Raw genomic sequence first — 14,967 nt, 5'->3', positions numbered from 1 at the left:
AGTCAAGGGGCTGAGTGGTGGCTTCGATAATAGAGGTCTTGCATTACTCCCTCACACAATATGCATTTAATGATAACCTTCAAGAAGGCTTCACCAGCCAAGGACAAGGGCCAAGCAAGCACTCATCAGTCCTCATTTTCATTCAAGATGACACTCTGGATGATGACTCTGCTTTGGACCTGGATCCCAAAGCAGAATCCAGGCCAGGAATTATCTCGGTGATTTTATCCTCAAAGTACTAAGCAGTACTATCAGGGCATGCCACTGGGGCACCTAGCATTCCACATGGATAGAGGCTAAGCTGGGGCATTTCTTTCCTCACCCATGAAAACTCAGCTGAATGTTTGGGGATGAGCTACGTGCAGTCAGAAGTGTCATAAGTTTCCATCCACCTGAGCTCTAGACGCTGTCTCTGCTGCTATGTTCCTTGCCACTCTGTAGGTCATCAGGGAGATGGATGACTTCTGATAAACAGGGAAGGGGGTTCTGTGGAGCTATTGCGCCAACAGCTTGTGTGTTCCAGGAACTCACAAAGATAACAGAGAGTAAACTGGATGCTCCCTTAGGGCCAACAGAAGACCATCTGACTCCATTAAGTTTGAGGTGTGTGTGGACTTTCACAATTGAGCTTTTAACCACGTGAAGGAGGTTTGAAATAAGAGCAAGTCCAACCTCAGCCAGGCTGAGAACTGCCAATGATAAAGAGGCACCAAGGAGTTCTTCCCCGAAGATCAGCTTCATCCTGTCTAGTACAGAAAACTGGATCCAATGTATGAAGTGCAGCAGCTGTTGGGCCTAACAAACATTGAGACAGACCCATGGTTGCCACGGTGTCTGTGAAATCCTGAGCTGTGCTGATTAAGGAGACGTCAGCATTTGTAACTGAAGCCTACCCAGAGATCCTCAACATCGCATCTGTCACCTTGGTAGTGGAGGCTGTGAAGCAGCAGGGCAATAGGGAGCTGAGCAGAATCCCTCTTGTGGCTCAGTTGCTTGACACTAGCTGTATCCGTGCTTCAACGTGGCTGCATCTTAGACAGGGAACTCATTAAAAGAGACATGTAACCCTTATGGATTACAGCAACTCCACCTTCCCAGTCACTGGTCCTGTACTGATGGATGAATTGGGTCCACACATCCATCGCTTTCTTCATGCACACATCTGCCTCATCTCCCAAATATATGCTTGGTGCAGTCAAGGTGGGCCAGGAATAGTCTCTTCCATTTCCACAACGCATTAAGTTTGACTCCAGTACAGACATGCATATATGAAGTAAAAGATTTGTATTCTTTACATTCCTATTTCCTCCAACACCTGGGTCTATTATACTGCAGCCCCTGGAATAAAATAGCATGGTCTCATTTCAGACTCCCATAACTTCTTATCACTTCTGGGGCTCTGAATATTGCATTTGCTCTCCTAATTCCAGGTTGGGGTTGATCTCGAGGCCTCAAGGACTCTTGCAAGTAACATATTTTGATACAGTCTTGTGTCATCTGCCTGAGGCCAACTTTTTGAACAGCCTGGGGGACCATCCGTAACATTTGGTTAATTAAAAATGTGAATAAGAATGAGGGCTGTTTACATAGGGCTGCCTTGATCAGAATCTACGTAGGGGAAATGCAGCCAGTTCAATTAACAAGTAGTTTTTGATAATCAAGTTTCTGATAACGAGGGCTCCACAGCACCCCCGCCCCCAATTTCTATTTTTCCTGTCCCTCATAAAAGCCTCCTGATCCACATCAAGCCCGATTAAAAGGCAAGCAAGCAGGATTCCCTCTGGAGTCCAGATCTTATGTCAGAATCAGAAGCTATTTAGATACCTGGCACAAAGGGACCGAAGAGATAAATGGCAAGGGAAGCTCTTTCCTTTCTGCCTCCCTGATAATCATACTTCTGCCTTGGAAAAGGTACTTTGCTGAAAGGTCAGGGCATCCTGCTCTTATCCGACTTTCATGGACAAAACCCAGCTTTTGATGGTAATGGATTATTTAGGATTTTCTGTCTATCTCTACGAGAGGCCCAGAGGATCTGCAGAGGCAGGTAAAAGTGATTATGAGTAGCAGCCAGCCAGGTCTGGAGGAGTGAGAATGGCTATTTGTTTACACTGCAAAATTTGGACAAATTATTGGATCAAAACCAGAAATGGACTAGAACAAAGCGCCCAAGTTAAATTTAACACTAAAGGGATTTTGAAATCACTCTTGAACTACAGAACCATCACCTCATTCTACAAAGAAGTCTCAATTCATTCCAACGGGGGTCGAAACAATGAGCTGAGAAGCTTCAGTGCATTTCCAAACAGCATGTTAAAACATTGCCTTGTGCTGGGTAACCTATGATAACTGCTGTTTTGACTGTGTTTCCTCAGCATTTAGCTAGTTTAAGCTTATTTTACATTTTTTTTTTATCTGAAAACTACCTCGCGTCTAAATTGCTGAGCACCCAAATAACATAAGCGTGGTAATGACATGTAATTGCATTCAGTTTTTCCGATGTGGCTCAAGTGCAACTATCCCATTACATTTTCATGAAATAAAAAGCACGCAATTATCTAAACTACCACCTATTTCACATGTATTATCCACCCAAAATCTATCAACAGGATCGGCCTTTATTCCTAACACGTGGCCTTTCGCGGTCCTCTGTCTGCATTTCCCTTATTCCATTATACGACTGACTGGGAGGTGAGCTGCTGATTGATGCCTACACACACCTCCTTGGGTGAAAACATTCCACACACCTTGCATTTGTTCAGCATGTTGTAACTGAGAGTGTTCATGCTGCATGAACAAGGTCTTCTGCGCAAGCTAAGCCACACCGCAAAAGACATCAGTGAGACAGCGGCGACTGTTAACATAGATAGTGATGAATTGCAGGGAGACTCAACCAAAGTTTGTGGTCTCAGGGCAAATTCTGGTGCGTCTGCATGCAAGGTCTTCGCTGGGAGGGCATCCGGTGGCTGTGGGCTTTCAGTCTTGCACCCTCCTCAGAAGGTTAGAGGTGTGACTGGAAAAAGGTATGAATCATTTGAACCGCCAGCCCTTGTGTATTTCCCAAGAGCCTGCATTTCTGGTCAAGAGACCCCCCCCCCAACTTTTATATGCTACTAACCTTCCACTGCACGAGGACAGAAGACGTGGTATGCGGGGTCACAGACACAGAATTTGGTGGTTCGCCTGGAACTAAATATGGATATATAAAGGAAACAGGCATTAAAGTGAGAAACAAGCAGAGAAGCAGAGAACGCATTCTGTTGCTGGAAGTTCTTCCTCGCCTGGCTTGCCACAGAGGTACTGCTGTGCTGCAAAGGAGCGAGTGGGGGCCTCCCTCCCACCATTCCCCCACCCCACCTATGAGAGGCCCAGCTGCCTAAACCTGCTTTGAGCATCTATCCTACCTGTGCAGCAAATGCACGGAATGTATCAGGGACAAAGCCGGGGAAGCTTATCAGGCGCTCCCAGCTCTCCACACTAAAATGCTCCACTAGCCGCAGCGGGTTTGCTCAGCAAAATAAATCCTCTGAGTTTGCTGAGGAGGTGAGCAGCTTTTACAGTTAATCATTTCTGTTGTATAGAGGCCAGTGGGGGCCCTGGGTTTTCCAAGACTCAACCCGAAGTGCACTTTGGGAAGGATATATCTATCTATGTAGACATATATAATGGGAATGACCCCCACAACATCAGCTGCGCTAATCTGCTGCAGAGAGAGAGAGAGAGAGAGAGAGAGAGAGAGAGAGAGAGAGAGAGATGAGACAAACCGTGGCAGCTTAAAGATAAGGATGGGATTCAAAGGCCAACTTTCAGCACATCCCAAGGCTTGCGGACACCTCTGTGGATTTCTGCCTCCTGATACGGAGCCACAGGCCCTACCCCTGCCTTTGAAACTCCATTTACATCCAATTCCCAGGAGACACAGGGAGAAACACTAGCCCAAAGCCTGCTTGGAAGCCCAAAGATAGTTGTAGGGTCATTTGCATTGCAAATGGTTTATTTTCAAAGGAGCTCACCCTGATGTTGGTGGATTTATAACAGCCAGGCATTTTATGATCATCTCAGGTAAAACTAAGATTATGGAGTTCTTGACAATATGCTCAGTGAGGGTTGCTTTACTTAAACAACTTTTCCAACTTGGAATCAGCACACATTCAACTTTGCAGTTGATTTGCCTGTCCAGAGAACAGAACTAGATGCACATATGCATGCTGTTTTTCATGTGTTATGCTAAAAGGGGCTTCTTAAGCTATTATGCACTTTGCACATCACTTATGAATGCTCTTAACGGAGAGTTTATGAATAACAGAGAGTTTTCAGAAGAGACGCTGAATGTACACTGCAGCCAATGCGGGTTTTAAAACAAAGATGATCCAAAGTAAACTTGACACATGAAAGCCACACAAACTGGAGTCACTCATCTTTACAACTGCAGAGTTGCTGTCCAAGAGGAATAGTATCCTCCACATTACAGCCACAATCCAGAAGCTCTTTGGACATGGGGGGGGGGTGCAATGGACACACCCCGCTCAAGCTTCCTCCTATCTGCAAACCCATTCACTCCTGAATTCCTCCTCCAAAACTATTTGAGCATTGCAAAAGTCCAAATGTGTGGAGCAGAGCACCCTCTTCCCTGCAAGTCCCCACTCCTGCTTTCCGCAGGAAGAAAGGGGTGGTGGTGTTAATAGACAGGATTCATTAGCATCCTTTAGTTAGACCCCCCCCCCAACCTCTGTTATCTCTTTTGCAGGGAGGGGTAGATAACAGCAGAGGTGCAGTGGGAACACATTTAGAGCTTGGTCTTATCCACACTTTGCTCTTTCCAGGCACAGTCTACAATTGAAAGCTCCATGTCTGAGCACTTACCCCAACCTCCAATGCTTTGCCTGCAAAAACCCACTCTTCAAAGCTCAATCAGAGTGACCTTCAATCTGCAGAAAACCTGAACTGAGTTTGCTTCAACTGAGTACTAAAGCTCAGGGAGGGGGGAAGCCTGGACATGGGGCATGAAAGTGCTAGACTCTGCCTGGAAAGAGCAAGGCAAAGGGTGCGTATAAGCCTTCTGTCCTGGAATGAAGGGGGGTGGGACATGATCTGAAGTGCAGTCACAGATTTTGAGAGGAGTGAGCTCACATTTTCCACCCAGCTCCATTCCATGCTTTCTGTAATACCTCTCTTCCCAATGCAATGCTGGAGAAAGATCTGGGCATGCATCTTCATCTCAGATCAAGATCTGTTCCCAATAACACACCAGGAATCACACACACACACACACACACACACACACACACACACACACACAGGTTCTACTGACTGGGCCCAAGCATGCCATTGCCTGTGTTTCAGCAGGACAGCTTGCCAAAAGTTGTATCCTCTGAAGCTCACTGGTTCAGCAATGTTGGTCAATTGAAGAAACCGTTGTGGTTTCACTTGCGCTTATGGAGCCTCAGATTTCAGCCTGATTCTTCACAATGTGAGCATCTTGTCTCCCGAGAAAGACAAAGTTCCTGTTGGACCAGTGAACCTGTTTCTCTATTGACCTGCTAGATTGTTTATCAGTGTACCTTTTGGCTCATGCACCTGTCTGCTACCACCTTGTCTTGCCTTTCCTCAGTCTTACCATCAGGCAATTACTTTCCTTTCGCCTTCTGCCTGTCCACTGGGGATGTGGATGTGTCTCTGTACCCTAACCCTTGATACCTTAAAGACTGCCTTGAATAGGAAAGTTCATGTCTACATCAAACAACCGTACACATGCACCGAACAATTACTGTACTCCATTTATTATTATTGAACAAAAAGCACCTGAAACTCATCCAAGACAAAAGGGTGGGGGGGAGAAGCACTTTGCAATTGTAAATTGCTTTTGCCTGTACAAACTAGCAGTCTAAAATGTTTGTGCTTGCTGGACATGCACACTCTCTCTCTCTCTCTCTCTCTCTCGTTCAACCATTTAGCACTTCTGCAGCCTGAAAGTGGATTTGGAGTGAAAACAATTGGAGAAAGTTCTCCAAACATAGGCTCAATTCTACATTCATTTTTAATGTTCCTTGTTAAATTATTCAATTTCAGGAAAGATAATGGTTCGTTAGCACAGAACCTGGAAGACAATCAAACGGGGTTTAAATCAGCAAGATTCATTATCTGAAGGCACTGCAGGGCAGTTCACTGTTGAGGAGGCTAAACTGTGCTACTGCCTCTGTCAATAGTGCCCAAACGGTGTGTTTTAGCCCTATGCATCTTCCTGTCCCCTAATCCTGAGGTGCAATGCTGGGACCGAATGCACTGGGGGGGGGGGTGGATCCCCTGGATTACTGTGAAAGAGAAACAGCTATGCTCAGTTTTGAGCTGGGGCACCCTTACCATCCTGCAGCGTTGTGACTGCTTCCGTCTCGGCTCCAAAGTCGCTGTCTCCAATATCGTTGGTTGCTTTCAGGCGCAGCTTGTAGGAAGTAAATGGGTTGAGTCTGCAAAATGGGAAAGGGTTAACAGAATGGGGATCAATGCTTCTCTCTGGCTATCCACAGCTGCCTGGAGCAGCTCTCCCCACAACAAATATTGTAAGCGCAGCTTGTATTACCCAGTATGTCTTCCTTTTCCTGAAGCCACACTATTGCACCATGTTAAACTGTGGAATTTGCTTCACCGAGAAGCAGGGATGGCCACCAATTTGGATCGCTTTACAAGAGAGTGGAGGAAAATTCATGGAGAGGGCTATCAATGGCTAACAGCCACAATGGCTGCGTTCTGTGTCGGAAGCAGTATGCCTTGGAACATCACTGCTGGCAATCCCAGGTGGGGAGTGCACCGCAGTCATACTCCAGTCCTTCTTGCCTTTGGGGCTTCTGTTTGACTGCTGTGCGGAAGAGAATGCTGGACTGGATGGGCCCCCTTTGGCCTGATCCAGCTGCAGCCAAGCTCTTCTGATCCAGTTCAGAGGCACGAGCTGACACCCAAACACCCCCCTTTGCAGGGTTCCTGTTTCTCAAGTGCTGCTCACGCTCTTCAACATGACCTTTCTTTCCCGGTGATGGTCAAATAACACCTGCCCTTGCTCCACTTGCAGGAGACAACAGTGGATTAATCCAAGGGCAAGCAGAGCAAATGGAAGAACAGATGAACAGATGATGTGGGCTCCCAGCCACAAGGATCTTGGCTAATCTAGGAGACTGTGCTCCAGGAGTGCTGCTTTTTAATCGCGGTTGCGTTTCCAACTAATAGTGTTACTCAGCTTATTTAACACAGACAGTGACAGGGGATTCCCTGCAGGCTTTCTGTGTACTCAGTGACTTTAAGATATGCAAAGACTGACTTCCAGCTGAGGTGACTTCAGCAGAGCTTCCAGCATAGCCAGCGGGAGGCTCCCTTTGAGTCGCTAACAAGGTCTACTCGGGTCCAGAGTCCCGCGTAATAGGCTTAGCTAATTAATCGGTTGAAGCCAGTTGCTGGGCTTGGTCCTGGAGGGCCAACGAGCAATGCAGATAAGATTACCAGGGACGGAATATTCAAACGTGGTGGGATAAAACAGAGGCGTGATGGACAGTGTGCGCTAAATTGCTCTGAGCAGCCCCCACAGGGAAAATGCTCTTAGGAACCTGGCGACACATTTGCCCCTCCTTGGATCTTGGTAAGAAGAGGGGGGGGGGGAATAAAAATGAAGATGGGAGACTGGCTGCTATGCACATGCATGCTCTAGAGTTGCTGCAATCATGGAAATTGCAGAGGGAGAGCAACCTGTGGGTCTGCAAGTTACATTTCTCCGTTGGATTGAACGGGGAAGTGGGAAAGGCGCAGCTGTCCTGTTAGACCGTAGGATATAGATGCTATTTGATCAATTCTTTCACAACAGGACAGGGGTCCCCAACCTTTTTTTGGGCTAGTGGATACACTGAGAATATTGAGGAAGTGCTGTGTGTACCAATCAAAAAAATGGTTGTGTGGCACAATACAAAACTAATGAGAATATAGTCACTTCTGCTCCCCCTGGAAAACCTCAGACTTGCCCTGGGAAGTCAGCTATGTCCTGGTGGTCCTGCTTGTGGAAATCACACAATATTCACACACCCACACCCGATATATACACAATGAGGATGTTGTAGTCTAATAACAACAGGGAGCTTTCCCCAAGACCAGAAGAAAATATACAGGTTGGTCATCTCTCTCTCCCCCTCCCTCCCTCCCTCTCTCTCTCTCCCCCCCCCTCTCTCACACACTGCTGCACACATACAGACCACAAACACACAAATACCACTCTCTCTTTCTCAGTCACTCACTCAAATCTCAGAATCTGCACACACACACACACACACACACACAGAGAGAGAGAGAGAGAGAGAGAGAGAGAGAGAGAGAGAGAAACATGTACACGACACAACATTCATTGGGCTGTATAAGAATATAAATCCATGACAAACTCACAACAGCAGTACCAGTAAAACAATATAGGCAAGGCCCAGCACCTCAAGATTCTTGTCCCAATATAGGGGGTTTTGGGGGGGGAGGGAGGGCTGAGATGTCCTCAGTCCCATAGAATTGGTGCCTATGACTTCATGTAACAGCCCTGTAAGCACATCAGAATCAGTGCTCAATAAACAGACAACCCCTGTGCCCTGCAGCCCATTATTTTGGTGGTGAAAATTATTGCCCGATGAAGTAATTCCTCACACTTGAACATTTTCAAACTGCAGTGAGCTGGTAGTTTCTAATTTGATGCCAAAGATCCACATCCCATTAGCCAGTTTCCTTTGCTGGTATGCCAATACGATTTTCAAAAGAGCCTCATTTCCTTCAGAGGGCTGTGTGTGTGTGTGTGTGTGTGTGTGTGTGTGTGTGTGTGTGTTATGAACAGCAAGTGGCAAGTCTCCTTGTAGGTACAGGGTGGCTTCAGCAAGCAATCACTTCAAGAATTTTAATTCCAGCACAATCTAATGAAGGCTGGATAACGCAGTTTAAACAGGGCGATGTTATCTCTCTATTCCTCAGTATGGCCATACAGATAAAATTGCCCTCATTTCATCTGAAAACAAGATAAGGAACTCACAGAGACAGAATCTCAATGCAGCAGAGGGGAATGAATATCAAGTATCGCTGCAAAAAAGGGACTTTGCAAAGGTCTGGGTTTTCCTGCATTGCTGACGGGCTGGGCAAGGAAAGGAGGAGGAGAAGGCGGAGGAGGGGAAAAGCCAGCCGTTTGCCAATTATCTCATGTTAAAACAATTTGTCTGGGTTTAAAATTTCATCCTCCCCTCTGATAAAGACTTTCCACATGGAGTCCAACTGAGAATGAGGGCTGCTGCTCCCCGCCCCAAAAAAACAAGACTGGAGGGGAAACAGGGTGGATCTTTGCAAGCAGCCATCATGCTACCACACCCCCACCAAGGCAAAGCACAAATTTGCATGGAATCTGTTCACCTTCATTGATTCGTCAGAATATTACCGCCATAGACTAGAATCAGTAGCACTTTCTTTAAGGTTGGGATGGGGGAGCATTACACATTGCATATCTGCAGTCAACCTAAGGCTAAAGAAAAGCAATGTCTCTGTACACCACTTAACACAGTGCCACAGAATCCAGCTGCTGTCCCTTTTACTGCATCCTGTTCAATGTGAACAGAAGAAAGCAAGATTAAAATGATGGATCAGGCCAATCATCTATCTGATCCAGCATCCTGTTCTCACCGTGGCCAATCAGATGCCTGTGGGAAACCCTTAAGCAGGATCCAACCACAAGAGCCCTCTCCCCTACTGTAGTTTCCAGCAAATGGTATTCAGACGCATTGCTGCCTCTGACCCTTGAGGCAGAGAATACCCAGTGTGCCTAGTCTCTCCTCCGTGAATTTGCCCAATCCTAAAGCCATCCATCACACCCACCCAACCTCAGGGTCCTTGTAAACCATTCAGGGGCACCTGGGATTTCAAGGTGGAGTTGGAAGAGGGGCACAGGACTGCAGATTTGTGCCAGGACTGGAACCATATGTACAAATGTAATCAATAACCTCTTACTTTATTCTGGATGAGTTCTCAGAGCCACAACCCAAAACCTATTCAACTGGAAGGAGGGTTGCCACTTGATCCTCTCTTTGCAAGTCAGGTGTTCAAGTATGAGCAGTTCCACACCATATATGTGTCTATTCAATGCACATGACTTTCTTGAAAGAATCATAGGAACTGCAGTTTCCCCATCACAAAGCTATCATTTGCAGCACCAATAGCAAACTACAGTTACCAGGATTATTTGGGGGAAGCCATGTATGCTGAATGTGCCTCAGATTCTGAAGCAATGCCATTGACCCCCTTCCTGCAATGATGGAGGAGTCTTTTTGGGCCTCCGAGGTCAGAAGGTGCTACCTGTGGTCAAGGTGTGCTGTGTCTCCTGCCATTTCTGGCTGTGAGTTTCTCTGTGGTACCTGTCAATTGCACAGGAGGTAGCTTCATGGCTGATGGATGAAGAGTATGTTTGCCACTCGCCACTGGGAAGCTCCTTAGTTTGCACTGTGAAGTAGCGCACCGGAGAAGACCCATCGCTCCCAGGAACCCAGTGTAGCTGCAAACTTCGGGACGTCACTTCAGACTGGGGGACTTTCAGGTCACTGGGAGGAGCCGGTCGTTCTGGAATGAAATATAAATATTGTTATTCTTAGAAAAAAAATAAGATGGTAGGCAATAAACAGAAGATCCCCAAATGCAGTGACACTGAACCCAACTTGTCCTTCCATATGTTGTTGCATCAATGCTAAAAGAGGCACTATGGCATGTTGTACACTGAAAGAAAATTATATGAAAATGATGTACTGGTGGTATTTGACTCCCAGTAAGTTAGCAAAAAATGTATAGGACAAGTACAAATATCTGCTGGAAATGTAAAGAAAAAGAAGGTACCTTTTATCATATGTGGCAGATTTGTATGGTAATGAAAGCTTTGGAGATGATATATAATGAAGTGAAAAAAATGTTTAAAACAACCTTTGTTAAAAAAACAACAACCAGAAGCTTTTTATTAGGAATTATAGGCACCAATATTCCAAAGGAGCAGAAAATACTTTTTATGTATGGAACAACAGCTACCCGGATGCTACTAGCACAGAGATGGAAAGAAGACAAGGTCCCTACCAGAGAGGAATTGCAAACCAAGCTGATGGGACTATGCCAAAATGGCAAAACTGACTGGAAAACTCAGAAACCAAGAGGACAAAAACTTTATAAAAGAATGGGGAAAATTTATAAGTTATTTAGGAGACCACTGTAAGCAGATGGAAACACTGGCAGGGTTTTGATTTCACTTGTAGTTTAACAAATACCATGGACATTATGGACTGATATAAAAGTTATATGGAGGAATAAGGTAAAGGTAAAGGTACCCCTGCCCGTACAGGCCAGTCGTGTCCGACTCTAGGGTTGTGCGCCCATCTCACTTAAGAGGCCGGGGGCCAGCGCTGTCCGGAGACACTTCCGGGCCACGTGGCCAGCGTGACGAAGCTGCTCTGGCAAGCCAGCACCAGCGCAGCACACGGAAACACCGTTGGAGGAATATACAGTTGTAAATGTTCAAAATGCGATCCCATGGAGGGGATGGGGGGGAAGTCGTGAGATTCAGAGGAATCTCTGTATATGGATTTATATTTGGATTTTTATAACCTTGTATTTGCAAAATCAAATAAAAATGATTTTTAAAAAATGCTAAAAGAGGCAGTTCTGCTCCCTGTTGAACAGCCCTTGCTTCTCTGGGCCTTGAGGAAAGTGAAAACAAGAAGGAGGCTTCACAAGGGTCACCAAGGTCCGAGAACACCTGTGGTTTCCACAGGTAGAATCAATGCAAGGCTGAGATGAAATGGTTGTGGAGAACTTTGCCTGAGCAAGCCCATAGCCATGGCTTGAACGGAGGCTGCATGAGACTGAAATTTCCTCATTGAACTCTGCTCCAATTTCCCAGCCTGCATAGATACTTCCACCCAGGTTCTTGCCCTCTCTTCCAATTCTCCCTCCCCCCCCCAGTCGTCACTGGCGTCAAGCTCCAGTCTAGCACTTAGATCCTACACCCTGCCAAGTTCAATGTGTTTTCTGCAAGCGCTGAGGTGATGCCCCAGATTGCCAAAGGTGACGCAGGTGAGATGGAGAGGAAGGAACAGACGCCCACACTTGTAAAAGGCCAGATTCGGCTAACAGAAAGCCTGGATCAATATAACTTTTCTCTGTACCATTTTCATTCTGTTTTTATGCCAATCACAACATTATTCCAGCTCTAACACCACTCTCCCCTCGTGTTCTAAGAATGTGAGCTATTATTTCTTCTTATGAATATAACATCCCATGCCAACCTTGGTTCAGATCAGTTCAGTTTTTGTGTGCTTGACTCATGAAGTTCTATTATGTTATTTGGGTTATATGGATAAAATTCAACAAAAATATTTTTTTTAAAAAAAATGGAAAATCTAAAACACATTCATATTTATAAAGGGCAAGGTTAAAGCATCCCACCCCATCCCACCCACTCAAGGAGGCCACGGATAATTTGAAGCCAAAGGCCTGGCGGAAAAGAAATGTTCAAGTAATGAAACAGGGCATTTTTATGAACTCCTCTTTACGATTATCTGCAACATCCCTTGTTTGTTCCCAGGCAACTCCAAAGAGCAGATTTGGGGAATGATCCACTGCCCAAGACAACAAGGAGCCACAGCCAGCATGGCCAATGGTCGGGAACGATGGGAGCAGAGGTGTAGCAAGGTCAGGTGGTACCCAGTGCGGAATATTTCTTGTCACCCCACCCCACATTCAAATTATTAAAAGAAGGAAAAATAAGATACAGTTGCAAGTGTTATTTCCTGGTTCATTTACTGAACATTGTGAGCATAAGCAGCTTTGGCTTAGCGGCCCAGGAGGTCATCCGCGGTGCCTGCACTCCCCGGAACCCAACCATTCTTGGTGGCTGCTGTAGCCTTGGCCTCCACGCACGGGCCACTGTTTCCTTGGCAGGCTGCTACCACAGCCCAAAACACCGAACCGCTGCTGGCAGGGGGCTAAGGATGTCAGCCTCGGAAGCATCAGGAAGTCAGCCTTGGCAGCATCAGCCCTTTCTTTGCCTTCGCCCCGCCCGCAGCCTTCAGCCTTCAGCCTTCAGCCCACAGCCGATTGGCCAGCTGGGTTGGGGGTGGAGTGAAGGTCCCAAGGGAAGAAGGGTGGCACGCGGGACCTGGGAAGCCACACCCACTTCTCGTAGAGGAGCTTCAATAATTCTATTTTTAAAATACAGTGGTGCCTCGCAAGACGAAATTAATTCGTTCCGCAAGTTTTTTCTTCTTGTGAGTTTTTCGTCTTGCGATGCACGGTTTCCCATAGGAATGCACTGAAAATCAATCAATGCGTTCCTATGGAGACCGTCCGGGGACACAGGGGACCTGTTTTAAAGCAAGGGAAGGGGCAGCGAGGAGAATCGCTTCTCCCCGTTGCCGCCCCTTGGTTCAAAAGGGGTCCGGGGACAGAGGGGAAGGCGCGCACGCGTCTTCCCCTCTGTCCCCGGAGATTGCGGGGCTGGCAACAGGGAGAAGCGATCTTCTCCCCGCCGCCCCTTGCTTCAAAAGAGGTCCGGGGTGTGGGGGCAAGCTTCGTTTTGCGAAGCAAGCCCATAGGGAAATTCGTCTTGCGAAGCAACTCGAAAATGAAAAAACCTTTCGTCTTGCGAGTTTTTCGTCTCGCGAGTCGTTCGTCTTGCGGGGCACCACTGTACAGTGGTACCTCTGGTTGCATATGTCAGGGAGAGGCAAACGGGGAAATAGCTAAGGGGAGAGACCAGCACTTATAGAGAGCCGAAAGTAACTGGCAGCGAGCCTGGAGTTTTATCTATGCCGGCTTTGGCAGCACACACCTCTCACAGCATACAAGATCTGTTCCAGAGCCCCGTTCACAACATGGGCAGAATGCAACCCATGTCTGCACATCTGCGCGTGCGCAGGTCACGATTCGCCACTTCTGTGCATGCTCGTGACATCATTTTGAGCATCTGTGCATGTGCGAGCGACAAAACCTAGAATGAACTCTTTCCGGTACTTCCGGGTCGCCACGGGACACAACCTAAAAAGATTTAACCTGAAGCAAATGTAACAAGAGGTATGACTGTACTTACCCTTCAGTGGTGGCACGCGGGGCACACCGCCCCCACCCCCACCCTTCCTACCCCACAGGATGGGAGTCCTGCAGAATCCCTGGAGGGCAGCTCATTCGCCGCCCTGGAATAGATAGCGTTAAGCTGAGGAGATTTGCCTCCCCTAGCAAAATGGACACTTCCCACATGGCTGTGTTACACACACACACACACACACACACACACACACACACACACACGCCAATATCCCTGCAGTGCCATGCAGCATTTTAGGGCAAGCCTGATGAGTGAAGCAGGTAGGGACTCTTCTTGAGTCCCTGGACTTAATCACTCTGAAGTGCCAGCATTAAATAAGCCAGCCTCTCACAAGCAGCCGGGAAATCTCTGGAGGCAGCAAACGGTTAACCCTCTCACACGATGAAGGGACGCCATACTAGAGCACTCCCACCCTGCAACCCTCTCTCCAAAGCAGCACCCATTGATTTCAACTGAAAAACTCAATAGAGTGAGGAATAATTGTTTAATTGTTTATCATGGAGCTTATCGATTCTGATTAAAATGTGTGGCATGTAATAAAGCAGGCATTGATCAGTGAAGCCACGGCGGCTCACCTCTAAACAACTCGTTTCATCCCACCCCATTGGCTCCCGATTCCACAAAGAGGGACGTACAGCGGCTCAGGAACCTCCAGCCACTTCCCACAAAGAAGAGTTTGTCTCCTGAGTTCCTCTCTTGCCCTGCCTCCCTGGGAACGTTTGCTTTATGGCTCAGCACCTCTCAGCAGCCCTCTATCAGCAGACGATGCCAGAAGAATAGAAAGCCATCAGCTTCAGAGAGTCCTTGGCACTGATGGCGGGAGCCTTACAGGGCGATACAAA

The 14,967-nt window shown here is 47.0% G+C and overlaps 1 protein-coding gene across 7 annotated transcripts in view; it reads right to left on the bottom strand.

Annotated features, from left to right (window-relative positions):
- SDK1 (sidekick cell adhesion molecule 1) overlaps nt 1-14,967 on the bottom strand; it is a 598,536-nt gene that overhangs the window by 64,645 nt on the left and 518,924 nt on the right. For all 7 annotated transcript variants that reach the window (XM_081169333.1, XM_081169337.1, XM_081169338.1 and 4 more), the window contains exons 31-33: nt 10,401-10,602; nt 6,358-6,461; nt 3,116-3,186 (exon numbers count right to left, since the gene is read on the bottom strand). In XM_081169333.1, coding sequence (XP_081025459.1) covers nt 3,116-3,186; nt 6,358-6,461; nt 10,401-10,602 — 377 coding nt within the window. The remainder of the gene's footprint in view (nt 1-3,115; nt 3,187-6,357; nt 6,462-10,400; nt 10,603-14,967) is intronic.

The sequence above is a fragment of the Podarcis bocagei genome (genome assembly GCF_964188305.1).
Source record: "Podarcis bocagei genome assembly, chromosome: 14".
Classification (NCBI taxonomy): Eukaryota; Metazoa; Chordata; class Lepidosauria; order Squamata; family Lacertidae; genus Podarcis; species Podarcis bocagei.
The sequence above is the reverse complement of the archived record's forward strand: the minus strand, read 5'-3'. Positions and strand labels throughout refer to the sequence as shown.